Source organism: Excalfactoria chinensis, chromosome 8, assembly GCF_039878825.1.
Source record: "Excalfactoria chinensis isolate bCotChi1 chromosome 8, bCotChi1.hap2, whole genome shotgun sequence".
In the NCBI taxonomy this organism is placed as follows: Eukaryota; Metazoa; Chordata; class Aves; order Galliformes; family Phasianidae; genus Excalfactoria; species Excalfactoria chinensis.
In genome coordinates this window covers 18,213,154-18,237,587 of record NC_092832.1, presented here as the reverse complement: position 1 = coordinate 18,237,587, position 24,434 = coordinate 18,213,154, and the positions used below count along the sequence as shown (strand labels likewise).

The 24,434-nt window shown below is 41.2% G+C and overlaps 2 protein-coding genes and 1 long non-coding RNA gene across 4 annotated transcripts; 2 read left to right on the top strand and 1 right to left on the bottom strand.

Annotated features, from left to right (window-relative positions):
- Window positions 1-71: 71 nt before the first annotated feature.
- CFAP57 (cilia and flagella associated protein 57) lies at window positions 72-20,605 on the bottom strand. The gene is made up of 22 exons (XM_072343509.1): window positions 20,290-20,605; window positions 19,905-20,221; window positions 18,895-19,181; window positions 18,551-18,734; window positions 17,242-17,394; window positions 16,042-16,181; window positions 15,558-15,723; window positions 15,059-15,172; window positions 14,378-14,590; window positions 13,622-13,795; window positions 12,312-12,473; window positions 11,702-11,857; window positions 10,586-10,679; window positions 9,897-10,087; window positions 8,700-8,873; window positions 7,158-7,316; window positions 6,623-6,766; window positions 6,006-6,122; window positions 5,438-5,572; window positions 5,211-5,354; window positions 1,764-1,890; window positions 72-1,497 (listed from the first exon to the last, which is right to left on the bottom strand). The coding sequence occupies exons 1-22, from the start codon at window positions 20,459-20,461 to the stop codon at window positions 1,286-1,288; spliced, it is 3,735 nt and encodes a 1,244-aa protein (XP_072199610.1). The 5' UTR covers window positions 20,462-20,605; the 3' UTR covers window positions 72-1,285.
- Window positions 4,746-16,138, top strand: LOC140255705 (uncharacterized). 2 transcript variants are annotated; one of them, XR_011904525.1, is made up of 3 exons: window positions 4,746-4,799; window positions 6,749-6,824; window positions 16,060-16,138. It is a non-coding gene; the product is annotated as an uncharacterized lncRNA (long non-coding RNA). The 2 variants fall into 2 exon arrangements; XR_011904526.1 differs by lacking the exon at window positions 16,060-16,138 and adding an exon at window positions 12,625-12,750.
- Window positions 20,549-24,109, top strand: EBNA1BP2 (EBNA1 binding protein 2). The gene is made up of 8 exons (XM_072343907.1): window positions 20,549-20,695; window positions 21,433-21,599; window positions 22,144-22,267; window positions 22,574-22,663; window positions 22,873-22,948; window positions 23,203-23,293; window positions 23,602-23,764; window positions 24,059-24,109. Exons 1-8 carry the CDS (start codon window positions 20,549-20,551, stop codon window positions 24,107-24,109), a joined length of 909 nt encoding a protein of 302 aa, XP_072200008.1.
- Window positions 24,110-24,434: the final 325 nt, after the last annotated feature.

The window sequence follows — 24,434 nt, the reverse complement described above, 5'->3', positions numbered from 1 at the left end:
AGACCAATTCCATCATAACTTGTTCCTGTCAAACTTCCACTTCATGCAGGTTAAAGCTGCAAAATGAGACAAGCAGGGCTAAAGAAACTTTATTCCACATTTGAGGACAAAGCATGTAAATAAAGCATCCTGGGTCCTGGGTGCTCACAGAACCACCTGTATTACTATAGTGGAAAAGAGTCTAGAATCTCTAGAGGTTATGTGTTATCCAGCCTTGACACCATGATCTTCAGTGTAATATAATCATTACTATTTAGAAAGCGCTTGTTGCTTCTCTACAATTCAAGATAGGAAACAGCAACATCAACATACTGGCTGTTATAGCACCGTATAGTTCCCATTCTCATTCAGTAGCTACAAACTTTTAATACATGTGCAGTATTCCTCAGTGAGGCAAATATGTATCATGCACTGAGACTCCAAAATGACAGCCTTTCTTTTTCCCCTGATTATCAGAGAAAAGAGTCCTTGTTTTTTTGTTTTTTTTCCTATACTTAAATATTTTGAAAAGTGACATTTTAGGACAATTTCACTTCAAACTTGAACTGAAATGGCTGCAGGTGTAGGGAAAAAAAAAGCAAAGATGAAGTTATTTAATTTAATTTATAAATGAGTTATGATGTAAGATACAGACTTTATTGCGGATTTTGGAGTCCTGCTGAAATGACTGCAGTGGAACAACACATCTCTTGAAATAAGGCAGGGGTTCGAGCACGGCCCCAGGTTGGAATGCTTGACCACCAGCCAAAGATTGCTTTCACAGGGTAACTGATTTTTGGTCAGTGACCAGATACCTCCTTGGAATAGCAGTGACATCTTTCTTGAGTACAGGCAGCCCTTTGTATGGATATAGGCAAGCCAGTTCTGGAAAAGTGAAGGATGACATTGTTTTTGCAGTACAATGACACCGACTTAGAATTCTAGCAGACACGGTTTACAGACTTGACTAGCAATTCTGAACCAGGACACATTATTTTGTCAAGAGCGGGGTGTGTAACTGCCCAAGCATGAAGGCACAAAGATCAATCTTGCTCTAACACAAATGTATTTATTTTTTTCTCTTGGCTTCCCAACAGCAGAGAGACTTCAGAACATGTGTTCTTAACTGAGAGGTTGGTACTTATAGAAAGGGCAGGAAAGAAAGAGGGAGGAAAGGCTGGTGTCTTGTGTTCTGAGCAGTGAGTGCTACAGGAATGCTCCTAGTGAGAGTGGAAATCTAATCTATGCTGTTGGATTTCTGAGCTTGCCAGGAGAATATAATAACATAAGGTGTCCTTGAACCAAGTCAGTGTTGATGTGTCTTGTTGCTTCTTTCCAGATTCAGCTTAGGAAGCATTCCATGGAACAGAGGCTGAGCTTCCAGGCCTTGCCCCATCTCTTGAATTTGGTCTCGTAGATGTTGGATTTCAAGCATTTGCATTTCTATGATTTTCTCATTTTCCTTCTGCCCATTCAACCTTAGCACAGCTGGGCTTGACGGCATTTCAGTGGAGGGAGCTGGAGGATAAAATCAGAGAGGACAGAGTAAAGGTCTAGCTCACAATTCTTTGGAATAAGCAAAGAAAGATGTCTTTGAGGACTGAAGGAGTGCAGCTAAGCAGTAATACTTTGCAGTGTTCACCAGAACATTACAATGTTATAGGTATTGTCAGGCAGACAAACTGGAACAATACAGAGATAATAACAGAGTTGTTCACTAAGGTCAAAGAGGGCTGCTGCAATGAACTCTGACAGTATGCAGACGCACATGAAGTATTACTCACCCGTGTCTTGAATTGCTTGCTTCTTCTTGGTTAATCTTAGTGCTGACTGGAGGTCATGAACCTGGGCATGAGCCACTGTCAGTTCTTGTCGCAAGTCATTAATTTCCTTAATCAGACTCACATTTTCCTGCAAAACCAATATATTCTATGAGGAAAAGCACAGGTACTATCTGGCTCAGCAACATGACCTTGGGAAGAAAACTGGGCAGCGTAAAATCAGTATAACAAGCAGATGATACTGTATGCTTGTGGAGCTAGGGCAATCAGCACTTTACATATTTGAGATAAGGCTATAGTAAATCTGAAATAAAACATGGCAGAATTTTAAGCACATAAACTCAAGAAGCTAATATTTGTTTTGCTCTTCTGACTGCAGCTGAATCCAATTAATTCAGAATCAAGATACAGAATCCCCATTTCTCCCTTCAGTCCGCATTATTTTGCTTTTCACTTTTAAACCACGTACCTATTCACTTAAATTATCGGTATCTCCTTGCAGTTCTTCAAAGATCTTTTCGTTAGTTCTGACATCACTTTCCAACTCCCTTTCCACATTAAGAAATACATGAAGCTTATGAAAACTCGGACACCTACTGCTAATGTTTTGTTATGAGGAAAAATTGGCCTTTATTTTTGTTCTTTTTTTAATCAGTTCCTCGTTCTTCTTTTCAATCAGCTTTCAACCTATAAAAGTTCAACCCTCTAACATTTGTGTTTTTTGTTTTTTTTTAACGGCCTACCACAAAGCATCTCACTGAAGGTGTTATAAAAGTACAAATTAATGTGATATGGTTTTCTTTTACACACTATACTGACAGCTTCGAAGTCTTCAGCAAAGGCAATGTGGGTTAATACTAGTGAAGGATGATAAAACTGTTGCTCATGATTCAGAAACAGGAGGAACCATTCATTAAACATTTATTTTCTAGTTCAACAAGAGTGGAGTTCTACATTTTACTCTTGCAAAGACAGTGTAATATGTAGAGGCAGACTGTGGAATGTGTTAAGGTTTGAACTTGGGCAGCAGCAGTTTTCTTATGCGGGGTTGTGTTGGACAATAAATGCAGGTCGAGTAGGTGAGTTTATGCAGCCTGATCTGAAGCCATCATATTTTTTAGATTCTGACTTGTTTAACTCAAGTCTTTAAATGCAGATGAAATATAACTGCTATGTATTCACTGCAGAAATTGATGCTGCTGTTGGGTGCTAAAAAGGCTGGTGGTTAACATTCTTCTGGAGAGGCAAGCTACCCAGACAGATTTAGCTTTTAATTCAATCTTTGTGTTCTAACTGGAAGCTTGCACCGTGTCGAAATGATCACGCACTGGATAAAAATAAATGCTCACTGCAAAACTCTTTGTCATAAGATGCTGCAGCAAAGTAAAAAATGTTTCAGGAAAGGGACTGATCAAGTGCATGGAGGATGAGATCACCAGAAACAACTGCATATGATGTTTGGACGCAACCTGCAGCCTAGAGAGTCCCTACCGTGCTGACTGTCAGAGACAGGGATGATGCATGATGGAAAAGATGATCCTACAAACGCTTCAGTTCAAGCAGTGTTACTTCAAGATTTTTCAGCATGTCTGTTCTTATGTATCCATGAGATCAAAGAAGTCATTACAAATACAGGAGGTTGGAGGGAAAACTAACAGTCCAACAACAGGTAACTGTCAATTGGTAAGACCAATTAAAATTATCTTGGCAGTTCTAATCATCTGTTGCAGCAGTTATTAATGGAATGTACCTATGAACAGTCACTCAAAGAGGAATGCACAGCTCTGAAAACCTAAGTATGACTGAGGAATAATAGAAATACAGAGCTAGAAGGCCATCAAGATGTCATTTACTTGTTCAAAGAAAGCTCTGACAAAACTTTGTCTAAACTAGTTTTAAAAGTCTCCTGTGATGGACTGGAAGACCATGATAATTCCTCCTGGCTGTAAAGTCTCATTAATCTACTAGACTTCAGAGAACTGGTTTTTCTTTGAAGAAACCAGGCTGGTTAGAACCTTTGATATCTTCATCTTCCAGATGTTTTATTAATTTAGTTTTAATCATCATTTCATGTTAGGCTTACTGGTCCAAGACATTGAGTATTATCATTATAAGCACCATCTGTCACCCTGTTCCAGCAAGAAAATTCTTTGGGTTCTTTTCTGAAGCCATCCTGTTTTATGCCAAAAGGAAACATCAGATTCACTGGAGTGAAAAAATAAAATAAGGCCAAGGAAGAAGACTGCTGCTGCATGGGCCTGAAGAGGCACTATGGATAAATAACAATATACAGATGACTTAGGACTAAGGTCTAGAGATCCTGAGGAAGCGTAATAACGTAACAATGAAGAAAAGTGAGGGAAAAGGAAATGCTGACTGAGCAGAAGGAGGCCATGGTAAGAAGTGACTGTGAAAGTGCTGTCCTCCCAGGATGTTTGCTGTGGGGCTCCATATCCTCTCATTTCCAGATGAAAACAAACTGGATCTTTGGCCTCAGCCGTTGTAAGTTTATCTTGCTTTGTGAGGAACAAGGATTCTGAGCAAAAGATCATGGTATGAATAGGCAAAATAGTTGCACGTTTCTAAGCTTCCTTCGAAAATCTGGATGAGAACAGCTGAAAACCCTTCTGAATTCAAACCAGTAGGAATGGACCTATGTGACCAAATAAAGTCAATATTTTTTCGTTCTCCAAAATTACTTCCTAAACTATACCACAAAGTAAGGGCAGCTTGGTTCTGAAATGGAAATTGACAATGGCAATACTGTTTGAGATAAAGCAAGCCCATCAATTACTTACAAAGAATTCAAGTAGCAGAAATACCCTATGTAGTGAAAATGCTAAATCACAGCCTGAAACAGTGATTGAGCACCTGATAGAAGGCTGGGCCAACTCAGGGGAGCTCAGGTGCATGCAATGCACCTAAGTAACCAGAAGGGATAAAGCTAGGATCCACTCTTTACCAGAACTCATTTAAGGGTTGGCAGTGGAGGTGAAAGTATCTCTGTGGAGATCCCTGCCTGCTGGAGGCCTTCCAAAAGTAAGTAATTTTTCTTCTTTTGTTTCTGTGTCTGTTGTGTTTGGGCTTGTTCTTGTTTGCTGCAGCCTAGGATTGTGCCACCCTACTACTATCACCGTACTTTCTATCACATTACAGCATTATACCCTTTCTCCTTTGAAAATGGAAAATGGCAGACAAAGAAAAATATCTGCAAAACAGCAGCAATTTCTGGTACTGGAGATCTTGCTCTTTCTGTCCAGAGACTTGTAGGACATTAGTAACTTAATGAATGTTATCCTTGAATAGAAACACTTGAAAGCCCTAGTAGTTCCTGGCAAGGAAGCAAACCAAAGCTGTTTTAAAGATATAAGAACTAATGGCAGTACAGTGATTGAAGTCTCTTGTGCAACTCCTTTCTTCTTCCCTATAACAAAAGGAAAGCGTTGTTACCTGCATGATGCGCGTGTAAGCAGCTTGGTGGGTTTCCTGATCCTTCACCACCTTCTTTTTTAGAGCTGCTAAATTCCTTTCAAGATATTCTCGTTGTCTTACATACTCCTGCTGCAAATCTGTGTCTATCTCTTCCATCTCTACCTGCGAGGACACAAAGTTTTGCCTCAGTAAATACACCATTGTAAATATCCTTCTGCAAGGAAAAGGCAAAGTCTCTAACTCACCATTTCCAATTTCTGCACATACTTGGTGTAGAGCTCACGGATCCCAGCCTTCAGTTTTTTATAATCCTGAACGAAGCCCACGCAATTATGAAGATCCATTTTAAACCGTTTGATGAGAGTTTCCATATTTTGTTTCTGTAATAGTAATACAGATACATTCCTACTTGGCTCACAGTAGGCTCTGACATGTACAGTCTTCTAGAAAATCTAGCAGAAAAGGTGAAATCTAATATATACTTACATTTAGTTGTTCAAAAAATACTTAATTAAAAACACCTGCTGTTAGGCATCTGCCTCACTGTGACAGACCTGGGAGAATATATTGGTTGAACTTGTATGTAAGTAATAGACATTTTTTGATATCAACTTGCTAATTTGGTTGCAGACTTAAAAGTTTTCTGCCTTTGTCCCCAGTTTATAGACTCTCCTGTTCCCTGGTCCTCGTACGCAGCACCCCCAAAGGACCTCTTTGCTCACATTAATGCTTTTGCAGTGTTACACCCCCACAGACTTCATTATCCAGGACTGTGGATCACTGGGACCACTGCACAGTGGCTGTACCCTATACCTTTTGCCTCTCTTTGTGCAACTCGTTATCGGTTGCTTTTAGTTTCTGCTGCAATTGTGTGGTATTTAGTTTCAACTGTGTGTTCTCCTTGTGGAGTTGTTCCAGTTCCCCCTCCATCTGAAAGGAAGCAGAGGGAAGACATCAAGATTAAGTAGAGACATTACGAAAACAACGTCACATAACAGGAAAAATCAGGGACTGGAAATACAAACTTGAAGGAGTAGATCCCCCTTCAGGTTGAATTGCGTACAACACAAAACAAGTCAATTTTGGAACAACACTGCCCTCTGCCAGAATACAGGGAAAGCTCCTGCAAGGTACATGCAGGGCAATCACATAAGGATGAGATTTATTTTTAAGCAAACATTGTATTACTCAGTCTTGAATAAAACACTGAAACAGGAACTTAACAGAATTGGTCACTGGCACCACATGATTCAACATTAAATACCTATTGTGTGAAAGTATTTTTTATTAGCTGTAAAGCTGTTGAATCAACATTGTGTATCTTAGAAAGAAGTCAAGGAACAAACAGGGACCTCCGTGAGACTGGTCTGGTGATCCTCATATTCAGCCAAAGGGTTTAATAGCAGAGGCTTAATTATGGTGTTACTCACCTCCTGGATCTGCTCCTTCATTATTTTGATATCATTTTCACGTGATTCTATTTGCTTTCTAAACTGCTCTATTCTGTGATCCAGTACAAACTTGGACTTTTCCAATTCCTGGTTTTTCTTTTTTAGGTCATATATATGCTTCTCCTGGGAGAAAGACATACAGAAACTTGAAAAAGACCCAGCACACTCAAAGGTTCTTAAGGTGAGTTGGGCAAAAACAGCAGTCGCGTATCCAGTGGAAGTCTAGACTTCAGTCACAGATTTCACACATACTGGGTGGGGAGCAAGGGGGTAAATAATGCAGAGGTGATGGATAATAGTACAAACATAGGAATGAGGGATGAGAAACTCAACACCCTGTACTGAGTTCCTGAAGGAAAGCTTAAAACATTAAGGTCCCAAACTAAAGACTTCACAAATTCTTGAAGTTAAAACTGAGTTTCCAGCATATTATGTTAACACAACACCATACTACTAAAATAATTACTTGTATTAAATGGAGACTATTATCTCAGCCAATCATCCAGTTTCTCACCTTTTCCTGAATAGTATTAGTTCTCTGTTCGATATTTGTGTTCAGCATTGAGATGTCCTTCTCCAATGACTTAATTACACCGTGCAGATTCTGCTGTTCCACTTTCATGTCCTCAATGTCATTGTTTCGTTCTTTGAGCTCCTTCTGTAGGCTGTTCAACTAGAGAGGTAAACAAGAACTTAAAAGTTGTTCATCACTTAGTTAACCTCCCTACTCTATAAGGTACCCTGTAGACACTGCAGAATGAAGGATATCAGATTAATAGATTACAGGATTTTAATATCACTTTATGAAGGGCATTTAATGTTCTGGACCATCTAGGAAAAACAAACATCTGAAAGACAGATGGATGTATTATTGTTAAAACAGTGAGAATTAAGATGGGCTTTGAGAAATCATAGAGGCAAATTTCACCAAAAAATGAAGAGTTACAAACCGTGTGCAAGGAAACCAATCTTAGCGTATGTTCTTCAGAAGCAAGAAGATGAGGAGGGCAGACAGAGATTCACATATTAAAAGAGAACAAGGCAGCTCCAATTTCATGTTGATCAGGAGAAAGTGGTTGCAAATTAATTAGCTTGCTTGAAATTGATCTCTGAAATGACTGAGAAATCTCCGTAATATTGATCCATAATAGTCTGAATCTTAAAAGCAATGAAAAAATGAGCTGTCCTATAGTAAGGAACTGGCATTCAGAATTACAAAGTGTGTGGATGTTATGCCCAAGTGTCAGCTTCAAATAACACTCAAGTCATGGAAAGTTACTTTATGAGCCTCCCTTATACAAGGTGATTATCATTCATACGTGTCTAACAATGACAAAAATAGGCTGATAGGGTGCCCGATTCATAGCTCTGAAGCATTCTTGAAGTCCTTGTCTTAGTGCTAAATCCTGCAAAGCCAAGAAGGTCAGAACTGGGAAATGGTGCTGGACAAACTGTGAACACCCACAGAGGTATTCCCAGTGTATAGAAGACATCAGAACTGACTCACGATACTGAGATAAAAGATGTTGTGTAGTCAGAGAACCTCCAAATCCTTAGGAAAATGTAATGTGCAGCTGGTAAAAGAACTAAAATTTCTATGCCTACTTCAAAACCCTGGGATTAAGAATAGTAAAAAATGTTGATCTGTACAAAACACAGCATGTACAGCATTAAAAGAAGCAATACAAGTGTTTTATAACATAGTAACATATCAGATCTTGGAAAAATTAAATAGTTCATTTGTTTCCCATCACAGGATGAACAATATTATTGTTTATGATTTCAAACTATGAACAGTAGAAGGAAGCATACTAATAACAGCACACCTGCTCTACCATCCTTCTCTAAGGATATCAGCATTCAAACAGTGCACAGCTGCTTCTTCTGACCAAATATTCTGAAATATTTCAATAGATATTAAAAAGGAGCAACTGTTCTCATATAAAAATCTAAATATTTACAAAATATGTTAATAGGTCTTGACACATCATTAAGCACATTCAGACCCTGGCAGTCTCCATGTGCAGATGCAATCCTATCATAACATAAGAGATACCCTTTTATTCATGACTCCAACTTCTCCTTTTAGATGCAGATTTGATTCCCTTTCTTCTACAAGCTGCCTCTCATATTTAACTTTGATATCCTGAATTTCTCTGTCTTCATCTTCTTCAATCTGTTTCTTAATTTCTTCATGTGCTTGAAGCTGCTGCCTCATATCCTCCTCTGCCTGCAGTTAGGAAAAGCAAATATTATAGGAGACAACAGTAGATGACCAATAAAAAAGAGGAGAATCTTTATCTGTAACTGCATGTAACTCCCTCCTGGGAGGGCCTATATTTAGTGGACTCTTCAGCTTCCATTGCAGCAGTAGCATTCAAGCTAACACCTTCTAAGGGGATTAAAGTCACTTCAAAAACTGTTAAGATAAACACCAAAGCATCTTCTTAAGACTTAAATGCTTAATGTTAAGATGACTACGAAACAAATGAAATATATATGTATCTGAAAACCTAGTCAAAATAGCAAACCTGTTCTCACAGCAGCAAATGCAAACCTGAGTAACACTTAAGACCTTTCCTAATTGCTGTTTCTGCTGCATTGAGGACAATAAATATTCAGCTTTGCATCATTCTCTACATTACTTTCTTCTCGCGTTCTTTCCAAGTTGGTGTTCCAACACACAGATGCAAACAGTAACACTGAAAGAATTTATTGATGTTAGTTATACCAGCATCAGTCATCTGGTTGCTTTAGTTGTCTGAGTCTTTGACCTTCACGTGCAGGAGTTTCACTTAAGTTCTCAGGGTATTCCTTTTTCCTGCTCAAATTATGCAGGCAGGAACCTCAGGGACATTAGTGATTTCTGTGAACAGGGGCCATAGAATTCACTAGTTTAGAAATGTTCTCTGTTCACTAGAACGAGGTGATTTAATCTTTATCCAATTGCAGTAAGTGTAACTTCTAACCCCTGTTAATAAAAAGGAATTCTTGGATGTAGGAAACAGAGGTGAAGCTGAGAATATCCATGGATGTTTTTTCTCAGCAGGTTACTGAAAGCATGAAGCTCAAAAAAGTTGGTAACTCATTGGGGTATTCCTCATGACTATTCTATCTGTTAACTTATCTTCTCCCCAAGGTTACAGGCAGATTAGGAATTGCATGGAGGGTGCCAACTTTCCCTCCTCTGGGGAGCATTTCATCACAGTTGGTAATGAAAACCATAATTTGAACTGCCAATCAAGTTTCATACCTCCTCCAACAGAAGAGATTTCTCATTAAGTTTCTCCTCATAATAATCTGTTAGCTCTTCCAGAGCCTTATTTTTGCTTTCCTGCAAATTGTGCAGTTGTTTCTCATATTCCTCTTGCATCCTCTGGGAGGTTACTTGCAGCTCCTGGTATTTCTCATTTTCCATCAACAGTTTCTGGTTACTGTCAGATTCTGGAAACAGGAAACACATGGAACTGATAAAACTCATAGAAAAGAGAGGTGTATCCTATCCTACTACTATCAGTGTCTTATTTTCTACTATCTTTTTGGCAGCTGGTTGCAATAAATTGCACTACAAGCAGCTCGTTGCTTTCCTTGTCAGATATGCAGGGGTTATAGGCTCTATGGCCATACAAAATTGTGCATCAGAAATCCATCTCTTGGGTTTCCTGCTCTTCCTTTTATGGTTTTAAGATGAAGGAGGGAAGATTTAGGTTGGATGTTAGGGTGAAGTTTTTTACTGTAAGAGTGGTGAGGTGCTAGAACAGGCTGCTCAGAGAGGCTGTGGATACCCTGTTCCCAGAGGTGTTCAAGACCAGGTTGGATAGGGCCCTGGGCAACCTGGTCTAGTCAGTGGGGAGGTTGGTGGCCCTGTCTGGCAGGACGGTTGGAGACTCCTGGTCCTTGAGGTCCCTTCCAAACCAGGCAATTCTGTGATTATAGTCTAACCTAGGTCTCGCATGTCCTTGGCATGTTTATCCATCAGTTCAGATAGTTGAAGCTGGTGTTGCGTTTCCTCATAGTCTTTCTCTGCCTGTAATCTCTGAGAAAAAACAAAACAACAAAAGCTTTAAGATAAGCAAAGCAGCCTAAATCCTTTGTTTTTTTGCCAAGGGTGGGGAACACATAGACAACAGAAAAATGGTTGAAATCTCTCACTAAAAAAAGCATGTCATGTATTATTAAGCTGAGTTGTCCCAGAGATTCACTATGAAAAATTACAATACTAAGGAAAGCTAATGAAAAGTTGTAAATGGAGATCATATAATACAGGGCATTGCACAAACCTAATTTAACAAAAGAAGTTTGTGATCCACAAAAACCTCCCCTATTTTTTGTGTGTGCCTGCTTGAGGAGAATACGTAGTTCTGCAAATTGTTGTCCAGATATCAAAATTCAAGCTGCTCATTTGGAGCAACTCTGAAGTCCTGAAGCGCTGACATTTGCATGGAATGACAAAAGTAGGCAAAAGGAAGGTTTGAATGCCATTTGCTTGGCACGTTCTACTACCACTGCAAATTATTTAATCTTCTAAAAAGACACGAAGAAGTGGAAAAAGATGAGTGAGAAAATTCCCAGAAAATCTGGAGGTTGTTTGTTTGTTTATTTAACTTCTCTTAAGAACTACATGGCTTTTGCATAAACAGAAATACTCCATTTGCTTACTGGACACAACAATTAGAAAAGTTAGCCCCAGACCTGCCAAAATTGTCATTCTGTTTCATCTTAATACATACTCATCCTCACAGAGGGAAGTGCAACTTGCCTGACTAGAACTTTTATTCACCTTCAAAGGCATTTGCTTGCAAGCCTATAATGAACCAGCCTAAAGAAGATTCAGTGTAGCTGAGATAATAACAATTCTGAAAAGACTTGCTTCCCCTCGGTACTTACAAGATAGTTGACTCAAATAATAGGTTTGTGCTTTACAAGTATCAGGAACATCTTTGGAAAGGAATGTTGCATTCTTCAGATGCCTTGTGGCATTCATACATACATAATGCAAGCTTGAATTTAACTCAAAAGGAAAAGACTTATTATTTGGTCATGCAGTATGAATCATACCTGGTGTTTGTTTTTAAGGGATTCTAGTTCCTGAGTGAAAGTCTCTTCTAATTCCTTTATTTTTTCACTATAACTCATGTCCTTGAGACGTAACTGGTAATCGTTTTCTGTCTGTAGCTCACTCACACGAATCTGCAGGTCTAGCATTGCCCGACTCTATCAGGACATGGATGAGAAGATACTTTTAACAGAGAGATTATTTGCCATTAGCAACAGTTTGTTAAGGATGCTTTAACTATTTCTGAAAGACAACCTTAGAGAATTTTCACCAAGACACACCAGTAAGTTCCAGAAGCAAGTTTCCTTTGTTATTTTACAACATGGTTTATAAAAATGCAGCTGACTTCTTCACCACATTAAAACTGCCTACAAGTGACTGAAGAAGGTATTAGAGGAAAGTCAAAACTCTTTTCTACATTTGCTGCTTGTACAGTGCTGTTTGCATGTTAATTCTCAGCTACTTGCTGTGATCTCTTGTGAAGAAGGCCCTGCAAGTTCTCTTAGACAAAGGGCCATACAGGTGTTCTTAGTGACAAACATCTTGCAAATATAATTCACAGACTGCAAACTAGGAATCTTACGGTTCATGTGCACAGGTTGCTCCTCCTACCTTCTCTTCTATATTGGATTTCATGATCAGCACCTCCTCAGCATATTCAAACTCCTTTTCCCTTTTCAGCATCTTTCCTTTCTTACTATATACTTTCCAGAAGAATAAAGAGCCATCCTCTGAGGCAGTCAGCAGAAATTGGTCGTCATATGTTACAGACATCTTAGAAGGGTGAGACAGATAATAGAGACAAAGAACAGAGACATTGTTTGATCTTACATCACATTTTGCTTTCCATTCACTTATTCCCTGTCATTTCTACCACTAACGATAGTGGATGTATTAACATAGCCTAACATCCTGCTCCACCCAGGTCCAGAAAATATCAGAAGGGAATGCAAATCCAGAAGAGCTTGTGAAGACACTGGATCCACTTCTGTTCTCTAAGCTGTAGGAAGATTTTAAAAACCTGGAACAGACGAGGCTTTCTAGATAGTCATGGCAGATAGGCAATTCATATGAAAATTCCAAAGGCCCTTGGCTTCTTTTCTCTGAGGAGTTGTTTGAGCAACAGATGAGTAAATTTTTCTCTTGAATTTGCATAAAAAAGCTCACTGAGAGATATCTAGTATTAACTGCAGTCTTCTGCTCCAGAACTCCTGTGGCTGTGTAGCTTGGCATAGAGTACCTGGGGGCTGACACTGTTTGTGAGTGAAGTGAAAGTATGGTTCTATTAATTGCTTAGTATGTAGCCTAATGTTGGACTGTGCAGTCAAGGTGCTGTATTTGACTCTGATGTTTAAAACACCAAAATCAGCAGTTTTAAGAAGGCAGAACATATGGGTTCCCAAAAGTGTACTGAAATATTTTGTGGTTGAAGGCTCCACTCACCATGTCCCCAACTTTCACACATTCTTCAGTAGCCTTCTAGAAATCCTATAATTAGCAGACTGGTATTGCAATCTCTTCTGTTTACCCTAGCAGCAAATTGCTTAATGCATGCATCTCATTCCTCCTCTCATTCTTACAATAGATTTCCAAGCCTGTATAGTTTTATCTTCCACTTTCCAGAAAGACACGTATCAAAGTCCTCCATCAGGAATATGCCTTGTTACATTTGCTGGTGCAAGCCACTGAGGTCTGCTTCATGACTTAATCCTTAACTTTAAAAAAACAACAACACAGAACCCTGCTTGTCTAGTAATGCCTATTTCTTAAGACAAGACTTTTGTGCATTCTATCTAATCTTCACTCTCCACAAGCAGGCTCAACCTTAGTTAGAACATACGCTATGAAAGGGGAAAGGAGAATTGGTGCTAAATGAGATGTTGTACAATTGGCTGGCATGGCAAAGAAGTATTCTGTGTTACCTTTGTAACAGCACCTGCGTGGGCTTGATACTCATTGAAATCCCTGCCCAAAGTTAATGGGTACTTCATAGCTCGTACTGTCCCCAGAGATGTACCAACAAATACCATGTCACCAGAATGAGAAACAGCTACTGCAGTATAAACAGCATCAAAAGCAGGCACTTCATGCTGGACCTAAAAAACAAACAAACCACAAAGGCGTGTTACCACCACATTGTATTAAGTTCCCCAAAGCTATTTAATTACTTGTTGCATGAGCAACTGTCGTATTGCTGCCTGCAGCAAAGAAAGAAGTTAGAAGAATCTACATGTCTACTGGAGTAAAACCATTAATGTTAGTATTGAACTTTATACATGAGCAGTCTTAAAATTTTAAGCCAAGTTCCACAAGTCAATCTTTTCCAAATAATGAAATGCTTATTACATTCAGTTTAGCATTGTTCTTAACAGAAAAAGTAAAACAAAACAACTGCCCCCCGGCCCCAAGCCTACAGAGGTATATCTAATGCTGGAACTAATGTTTCAGCAAAAGATTTGATGCAGTATTGTGAAGTTAATTTGTTGGATTCGAAGGTTTTGAGGTAAATCAAAGTAAAATTAGAAAGATGAAATCTATAACTAAATCTCAAGTTTCATGGTAAAGGACATGAGAACACTAGAAAACAATCACTAAATGCTATAGCAATCAAGAATGGGTTCCATGGATGATAAGAAAACCAAAGCATTAGCAAAATCCCACAGCACACATTAGCTCACCGAAGACTCAGAAATTTCTTTGAGAGTTTGGTCTGATCCAACAGCAAAGATGATCGTGGAATCAGAATGCAGGGCAATGCTGCTGTAGATACAGGATGTGATCACACACTCCATCTCCCTTTTCCCTGTTGATAAGTTCCACTCATACACAGCACCATGCGTGTCACAGGAGAAACATTTTGAATCATCTGCACTCCATTTAACTGCACGTATCTGGCAAATGCAAAATGTGCAAGGGAGACAACATGCAAGTTTTTTTAATGGTAAATCCACTACAACTTTGGAATCACATTTCTAGGTTTTACTTAACCTCAGTTTTTTTTCAGCTAATTCCATTTCAGCATTAAAAAAAGCCCCAACCTTACAAATTACCTTATGGTCACACTGACAAAAAAGCTCAGTTTTCAAAGCAGTTCATACTAAGCAGTTCATTTTTTAAAATATACTTTATTATGGGGATATTTTTCCTAGTTCAGCTATCTGCAAATCATTCTTCAGTGTAGAGACAGGCCCTATAGATTTATGTTGTGCACACATACACTAAGTGGGAAAGCTGAGTTTTGTATTTATAGTTCTAATTTTGGGGTCAATTCCTGATCAAAGATTTACTTTACCTTTTCTAAATGCATCTTAAGAACTCATACCTTAATGAGTTGTAGTGTTTAGGATTTGTTTACTGACCTTCCCGCTATGTCCTTTTAAATTATTAACATTCTCAAAGGTGGTACAGGAATAAATTTGAATCACGTTTTCATTAACTGCAGCAAAAAGATGGCCTCCATTACTGAATGAGCACTACAAAAAGAGAATATCCACACATTAGTGTAGATGCAGTGCATATAAAAAGTCATGCAATGAATTCCAATGACATCACCTAATATCTGAATGCTATACAAGAAAAAAGCTGTATGACATAATCAGCCTCTTACCACTTCGTAACTGGTGCTTTCCTCTAGAAAACTCAGTCCTCTGGTATTTCTGACTAAACCCCTTCAATGGTTCCCAGGCCCACAGTTACACATCAGTCCCCAGGCTCATTTTCCAATAGCTGGAAACATTTTCTTTGCTTTGGTATCCTAAATCCTGGTAGGATCTGTCAGACAGGATGCTATCTTCTGTCTTGTTTTTCCCCACTCTGCTCCCTGTAAGTCCCCAGTCTCTTTCTTGAATCATTCCTTACCTCTCTACACTCTCTCACGGGAAAATCCTTGAAAACATTCATGCCCTCATATAGCAGACTTATAAATCGTAGTTTGTCGGAAAACCCAACCAAACAGAAAAGGCCAGTGGGGTGAAGTGCTACTGTGTATGCTTCCTCCCAGAACTCCTTATACAGCTCCAAAGTGCTGAAAGAAAAAACCATTGTGCAGAATGGAACAGTGTGAACTCCCTATAGATGTTGCTGGAAATTCTTTTTCCAAAACACATTACAAGTTTACCAGAAACCTTGCATAATAGAAAAGGTTTTGGACTATTGGCAGCACGTTTAAAAGGCACTGCATATCCATACCGCCCAAAGCATATCAGTAAGAATGTTTGTATCCCACAGCACCCAAGATTTTTACCAAAACAACACTGTTATTCACATGAAATTGATGCTGCTGACTGCTAAACACAACGTATGAAACAGCAGGAGGAAAGAACTAACAAAAACAACTCCTTACTTTGTTTTGTAATTCCAGACACGAACAGATTTGTCCGGGGAACAAGTAGCAACAATGGGTCTCCGAATACAGATGTCCAGACCCGTGACTGAAGCAGAATGTAATGGGAAATGTAGATACTCGAAGTGACTTGATTCTTCCTGAGAAAAAATGATAACATTAAAACAAACAAACAAAAAACAACAAACACAAATGTTTCCCTGTGGGCAGTAAATGAGGAAAGAAATCTATCATAGCTCTTTGTGTACAGTAATCAAATAGGTTTAAGGAAGCCACTTAATGCTGTCACTGCTTCTGTCTGAACATCGTCCTTGAAGCGTAACAGTGTTAGAATCATTTTAACATTATAATTAATAATCAGGAAAAGTGATGCAGGGAATATGTAAGCACCACAGATCTCATACGCAAGTGAAAGCAGATCATAATTAGCGGTGTCCAAATAAACACAAGTTAGATTAATAAATAAAACTGGACCTGAAAGGACTCGGTTCAGACCTTGTTGTTTGACAGATACTTAAATATAATTATGTGCTGAATAATAAATTAATCAGGACATTTAACTATTCTATGCTGGATATGAAGCACTGTTTCAATTATAGAACGCATGGAGAAAAAGATTCCATAACTGCAAAACCCTTTCCCATGAAGATCTTTTTAGTATTACTTTATGCAGGTAAGTATTTAACCTCTTACAAGCCAATTTCATTACACATTCAACTCCTGCTCTTGTATTATGTAATTATTTCAAAGCCAGGAACATTTTTTATGTTTGTCCTTCACAGAAATGTTTCATTTCTAACTAGAACTTTAGGAACTATTATTTTAGTATCAGATAAGCTTCCTGAGGCTGTTTCAGCTTTACCATGATGTTAAAGTTTCTGCATCTTACAGTATAGCATAAACTACTACAATTACACTAAAAATCCCTCAGTTAAAACCTTACTTAAGTGGTCTGATAGTGACAGTAATCCTTAAATGGTCTTAGCAGTATCCTTTCTTGCTCTACTGAATACCCTCTAGTGTGCATATAGGGAGATATATAGTGAGATGTTTCCACAAATGTGTTTTAAGGGTTTAGATCGTAGCTAATAGATTTCAGGAGAATCAGAATCACAGAAAGCAACACTGAAGGGTCTGTGCCACTACAACATATCCCCTAAAGGATAAGTTGGTTGTGGAACATGTAAAGATTGCACTCACCTTCAAATATTCTGTGGAGGGCATAGTAAACATGTAAAGCTGATTTTTATTTGTGCTAACAACCATCGCGTCCTCAGTGGGGCTGAAGCATATACATGTAATGTCCTGTCTGCTCAATGGCTTTGGCACTGTGGTGAACAGGTCCTGAGGAAGCTGCACAAGAAATGCATCCAGTGGGGTATTTCAGGTCTCCATGTCTTTGTAGTAGGCATTCTTGCACTCATACACACACACACATTTGCTGAAATAACACCTTAATAAGCATATACACAGTATCAATAAAAAAAAACTTGGATGGCAAATAGCATAAAAGTACTGACAGGCAGGGAGTAGCATCCAAGATAACCTAAATGTACCTTCAACATCTATGATTCAATGATTCTATTTGCAAAAGTTGCTGGTAAACAGACCACATGGGCTTCATCACCGAATATTCATGAACTCCTCTTCTAACTGGAGCTCATGAGTCCAGTCAGCCAGTGGATTCCAAGACATGCCTCCATGAGTTGGAGGCGGGCACATATAAACCACATATACACCTATACGTGCCTGGCAGAATATCTCTTATCTTGTAGATTTGAGAAATAATCTACTGTGGGAGCACTAAGGTGGCTGACAGTAGGACACTGTCACAAGAGATTTAAATTTCCAGTGTGAAAGGTTTGGAAGTTGATGGAGATTTACTAAATGTCTACAAACAAAAGTATTTTGTTTCCCTTATCTAACTCATAAGATCTCACACATAGGGAAGATATGACCTTTCAGGGCCAGAATGTGAAGGCTTGATCAGATCAGAGTAAAATGCTCTTATCCTGATACCACAGTAAGTCAATGTGCACAGCTCCTATGGGACAATTAGAAATCTTACTAGATTACTTAAGAGTGCATATGTCTTGCTAAAGCCCTAATAAATATCTGAAGGGAATATGCATTACCTTGGGAAAAAAGCAAACAATCAGTCTAGTTTTTCATAACTGATGCAAACTACTTCTTAGCTCCAACGCCTCCATAAATACAGGTTTCTTAAAGGTTTCCAGAAGTTTAGCATCCTCAAAGCATATTTCACATATAGGTACATGCAGAGTACCTATATAGGTACCTTGCAAAAGTTCATCTGTCACTGAATTTCAGTGTGAGCTCTGGCAAATCCCTTCCTTTTTACATCACTGGGGCACTTAGCTCATGCTTATAATGGACTTTAATGTTGTGCTAAGAATGATCATTAATAACTGAATCAGAAGCAGCCCTCCTGCCCACAAGAACAGGCTTCTGCTTTGTAATTGCTTGCAAAAGCTTTTTTTTTCCCTACCCAGATTTCTTGACTCTCCTTGTAGACTTTCCCACTGTTGGTCTTCTCAAACAGAAGAACAACCCCTGGGCTAGACGAACATGCGAAGCCTTTGGAATAAGCTGCAACTGCAGATATTTGAGGCAGTGTACGCAGTAGTGAACCACTGTCTTCAGAGGTCGGTTCACCAGGGACATCAGAACAACTGCAAGCAAGAAATGTATAAAGTATCAGAATAAAAGAGACAAAACAAACATGTTTATTAGCAGCATCAAAAAATGTTATAACCTATTCATAAACTGGACAAGAAAGAAGTGAATGGCCTGCAATAAGTCTTCATGCACGAGTATTCTGCAAAGATTTACCTCACATCATCTTTTGCTCTTGCATCTTCTTGTAGTTCCTTGGGTGGTTTTCTGTACCCTACATCTGTCTGCCAGAGCAGCTCTCCAGTTTCAAAGAGGAAGAGTTTGCCCGTGGCAGTGCCACATATGATTTCTCTCTTGGACAGCCAGGCATGGCACAAGTAGTTCTGTGGCTCTCCCTTTTGTATATTTATCTGCTTCAGAGTTCTTTCACTGTATTTAAAGAGTTTAAAAAAGCCATTTCCAGTAACACAAATCTGTTCATTGTCTAGAGGGCTAAAGCTCACCTATGGAACAAAAAGAAAGAAATTATTTTACACAGCTATGTTTGCTTTCAGAAAAAAGAAAAGAGGAAAAAAAGAAAGAAAAAAAAGTGTTCTATGTAAGTATGATACCTGTTCTAGACAGGTACGAGATGCAGGACTGAGAAATACACTTTGCACTTTTCCCTCTTTCAGAACTGTGTGTATCAGTGTGACGTGTGATGTTATGGATACATTCATCTTATTAATCTAAGGAGCCATCTGAATCGGTAGAAGAGGGAGCTGTCCCTGCCCTTCAGGATCAAGCAAGGCAAAAATACATCTTCGCTGCCAGCTACCTGAAAAGTGCCATCCGTTCCTAAAAGTCAGGAAGAATTTCTCTATTTCAGGAAAGCCAAACCTTACCCGTAACGCATTTTAATTGGTGTAAATGGGTGTGTACTGATGGAACAAGTGGACCAATCCCTTCGATCCCCAACAGAAGGATAGCAGGGGTAGCTAGACATGATTTTTCATGAGTAATGGGACTATAGGCTGCTCTTGTCTCCACAGTCAGCGTCCTCTCCCCATGAGCTGAGCTCACACAGCTGGCTATTTGCCCCAACTTCACCTCTGCTTGAGGGTGTACCCCAGAAAAAAATGGCAGCTACTGTCCAGCCTGTCCCGCCCGTCCCCCCCCTGTTCATAAGCGCCTTCAATTACAGAGTTGCTCTTTTCTGACGCTGGGCTGCCCCCAGCGGCCGTTACCTGGCAGACCCCGCTGCCCGCGGCCTCGAGGCGCACCACGGCCAGCAGCCGCTGCTTCTCCCACAGCCACAAGGCGAGGTGTGCCTCGGGAGGGCCGGTGGCCGCCACCAGGTGCCCGCCGTCCGGGGAGAAGGCCAAGGCCACCGCCTCTCGCGCCGGCAGCTCTGCGGCGGTCAGCGTCCTCCGGCGCTGCGGCGGCCCCGCCGTCAGCTCGTACACCGTCAGGGTCGGCTCCTCCTTCGCCGTCTCGGAGACGGCCATGTACCGCCGGTTGCCGCTGACGGCCAGCGCCCGCACGCCCCGGCTCTTGTCGCGGCCTGCGGAGAGGAGAGGGATCAGGTCGGGGCCGGGCGGCGGCGGCGGCGGCGGGGCGGGGGGCTGCCACCTGGGAGGAACTCGTGCCATCTCTCCTCCTTGTGGAACTGAGTGCAGGCCGCCCCCGCCGCGTGCATCACCAGATGCTCCTCCAGGAAGCAGAGGCCGCCGGACACCCCGGGCCGGCAGCCGAAGACGGCCACTGGCTCCGCCGCCGCCGCCTCCTCCGCCGCCTCCGCCATGACGCCTCCGCCGTCGCCGTGGCAACCGCGGCTCCGCAGCTGCCGGAAGTGACGGCGGCGCGCGTGCGCGTGCCCGGAAGCGGCGGCATGAAAAGCGGCGGCATGGAGCGGCGCGGCTCCGCGTCAGACTCCTCGGATTCCGAGGACTCCTCTCTCTCGGACTCGGAGGTGAGCCCGCTGCTACGTCCGGTAGCAGGACCGCGACCCGAAGCCAACTCGGGGCACGGCGGCCCGGTCTGAGCGCTATTTTCTCCACAGCTCCAAGAGGCCTTCGCCAGGGGCGAGCTGAAGCCGGGGCTCAACGTGGTGCTGGAGGGGCAACCGAAGAAGTCTAACAACGTGGTGAGGGGCTGCCGCCGGGCCGGAGCGAGGAGGAGAGCCGCTGGGTGGGGGGGGTTGCGGGGATGGAGGTGCGTTGCGGCCTGGAAGGTCGGGTTGGGCCGCGGCAGGGGGGGAAATGCTGCGCGTGGAGGCGCTGCAGCCGCGCAAAGAGCTGTGTGATGTTGGCTGTTCTGTGCCTGAGGGCTAAGAGAGGTCAGCAAAGCCAAGGTGTGAACTATGGGGGGAATAACCATATGTATCAGTGCAGGTTAGGGGCTGACCTGATGGAAAGGAGCTCAGTGGAGATGGACCTGGGCATCCCGGTGGGTAACAGGCTGGCTGTGAGCCATGTGAGCATGCCCCATTGGCTAAGAAGGTTGATGGTATTTTGGAGTACATTAAAAAGAACGTGGCCAGCAGGTCGAGGGAGGTAATCCTCCTCCTCTACCCCTGTGAGGCCAAGTCTGCAGTACTGCATCTAGTCCTGGGCTCCTCAGTTTGAGACAGACAGGAAACCACTGGAGAGAGACCAGCAGAGGGCCACAAAGATAAGGAGGAGCCTGGAGCATCTGGAGCCTATTTTGTGACCTGGATGTTCACTTGTGCTGTTTGTGTGTCTCATTGCTCAGAGCTGTGCTTCCCTTTCGTAGGATGGTTTGAAGCAGTGCCTGTCCGATTTCAAGCGGCAACTGGCTTGGGTGGAAAGGCTGGATGTGACATTGGAACCAATTGCAGATGCTGTGGAGTCTGTTTCACACAGCAATGCTAACAAAGATGCTGTTGATCCTGAGAATGATTTCCAGAGAGAGATGAGTTTGTAAGTGGAAAAAGAGGTTCCTCATAGGTTCTCTACACACTGCTGCATGCCTGGTTTCACATGAATGTTGCAGTTTATCACTGGTGTTGCTCTTGGCCCATCTTATGTTACATTCGATGATTCCAAATGTTTTACAAAACAACTACAAATAAATGCAAATATATTTAATCTGATCCCTGACAGGAAGTCATTTCTCCCCTTGCAACAAACTTCCATCTGTTGCTTAAAAGTGTCTTTAGGGAGTCTCTGGATTGCAACACTACAGCTTTAAGAGAGGATGGCTTTACCTATGTGGATGTGTAGTTCTCTTTGCTGTGTATTTTACAGTATGATGTGTAAAACCTTAGGAGGAGGATACCAACATTGATATTGTTCTGGCACAAATTGCTTTAGGTAGCACTGAATGCTCTGGAATATGAATGTTGATATAGTACAGGATTGGATTTTGTTAGATCCTGTTATTTTCTACCTTATGTGAAGAGCTTGTGTCAGTACTGTGAGCTGCCTGGTTCCCCATCACTGAGCTGCTGTTCTCTCTCCTCAGTTACCGGCAGGCGCAGGCAGCAGTGCTGGAGGCCCTACCAAAGCTGTGTAAGCTCCACATTCCCACCAGAAGGCCGGATGATTACTTTGCAGAGATGGCCAAATCAGACCAGCAGATGCAGAAGGTACGTGCCATGAATAATAGCGTTCATTCCTGCACTGTGTGTTGGTTTTAGCCTGTGTTAAGTATTAACTGTGTAGTCCTTAGTAATTGCCATCATCTTTTTGACAAAGGCAAAGGGTGTTGAGTTAAGCTGGACAGGTAGCAGTGATTATGGAGAAATTATCTGATTGAGGCAGATTTTCTTTTTGCATTCAGTGATATTGTTTGTATAATTACTGATTGCAGAACTGCACAGACATCTTAAAGTTCTCACGCTTTCCTTTTCGTTACTCATTAATTTTTTTTCCTTTTCTTTTCCCCTAAAAAGATTCGGCAGAAGCTTAAGAGTAAGCAGGAAGCCATGGAGAAGTCTGAGAAAGCGAAACAGCTCCGTGCAATGAGAAAATATGGCAAGAAGGTGAGGAGCTACAAAAGGGACCTGTCTATGACAAGAATCAAGAGCCTAAATAAGCTTAGAAATTGGGATTGCTGGAGGCAGGATAAAATGGAATCTCTCTGACCTTTTGTTTAGCTGCCTTAAAGGGACACAGTGGTGGGATATCAGGGTCTAAAGAAGGTTTGGGGCACTAGAGAAGAACAACACTAACATTTTGCCTCTCTTTTCAGGTACAAACAGAGATTCTACAGAGAAGGAAAAAGGAGAAAAAAAATATGTTAAATGCAGTCAAGAAGTATCAGAAAGGTAAAGTTAACTTGTCTAAGAGACTAAATGTACAACGAGGATTGTGATGTGTTGGGAGTCTAAGGCACTGTGATATGTGATGTCATCTCTGCTGCTGAGCAATAAGCTTGAAAGGTTGCTGCTATACACAACCATACACTTGTGGCAGAGAAAATCCTTGGTGTTCAGTGAGGGTGATTTGTTGCTATTATTTAGGCTTAAAATTTGGTTTCTGCGGTGATAGCTGAGCAGCTGTTTCGTCCTTGCTCTTGCAGGTCTCACTGACAAGCTGGATTTTCTGGATGAAGAACAGACTTCATCTCAGGGGAATAAGAAAGGAGGTGCAAATCGGCGAATGAAGAAAGGGTGAGATTAGAAAAGAAAGATATTTAAAGGCAGAATCTCTGATTTTTCAAGCTCTGTAGGAGTTTTGTATGATAGGAGAGCTGTGTAAATTACTGTTTGTGGAAAAATAAGTCCCAAATGACTTTCTGTCCCTAGAGAGAACAGTGGCCTTTTGGAATACAGTCTGAAATGTGTTAATTTCTTCCTCTTTATCAGAAGGGAAACTTCTATGAGAACTGATGTGAATCTGTCAGCAGATATTTGTTTCCTTCTTGAGAGCTTCCCGAGGAAAGGTGCATAAATGGTGATGCAGCAATGTTGTTTTTCAGACCAAACGCCAAAAGACGATACAAGGATCAGAAGTTTGGTTTTGGTGGAAAGAAAAAGGGCTCCAAGTGGAACACAAAGGAGAGCTTTAATGATGTATCCAGCTTCAGGTCAAAAGTGGCTCACAACAAAGGCCCGGGAAAAGGAAAAAAGAAAGCTGTCAATGTAAGTAAAATGTTGAGTGCGAGTGGCTGTTGTTGGTTGGGAAGCCCTCCCTGGTCTGGGAGGGACACCTGAGTACGTGATTAGTACCTCCAGCATCTGGAAATAACATAATTTGATTGTGGATAGGGCTGCAGGCAGTGATTTGGGGTTTGAACAGGGAAATAAGTGGGGAACTTAGCAAGTACTGTATGTTGCCACGTGTCCCAAAGTCTCTCCAGAGGTACTGATGCTGCAGAGCTACACTAAGTTCTGAGGACATGAAATTAAAGGTTAGAGTTTATTCTGTCTTTGCAGAAGAGACCTGGGAAGAGAGCACGACAGAAAATGAAGAGCCGAGCAGGCTGAGAGGACCGCGCTCCCCAGGGGGGCTCTTATGTCTTTGTGCGCTAGAAGGTGTTTCTGCTGTCTTCAAGCAGCTAACTGTGGAGCAACCTGAATGCTTCCAGGTGGCAAGAAACAAGTCAGTGGAAAGTTGTGCCTTATCACTAATTTGTTCTCGTTGTCCATTTTGTTGAAGAGCTGTTTGCTACTTAAATGTTTGGTGTGTGAGCACATTAAATAATTTACACAGAGCTCCTGTGTCTGATCTGTATTTAGTTCCGTTATAAGTGGTGGCTGAGCTCAGCCCCGTGTTCCCTTCATTGTGACAGCTTTTTCTACAGCTATTATT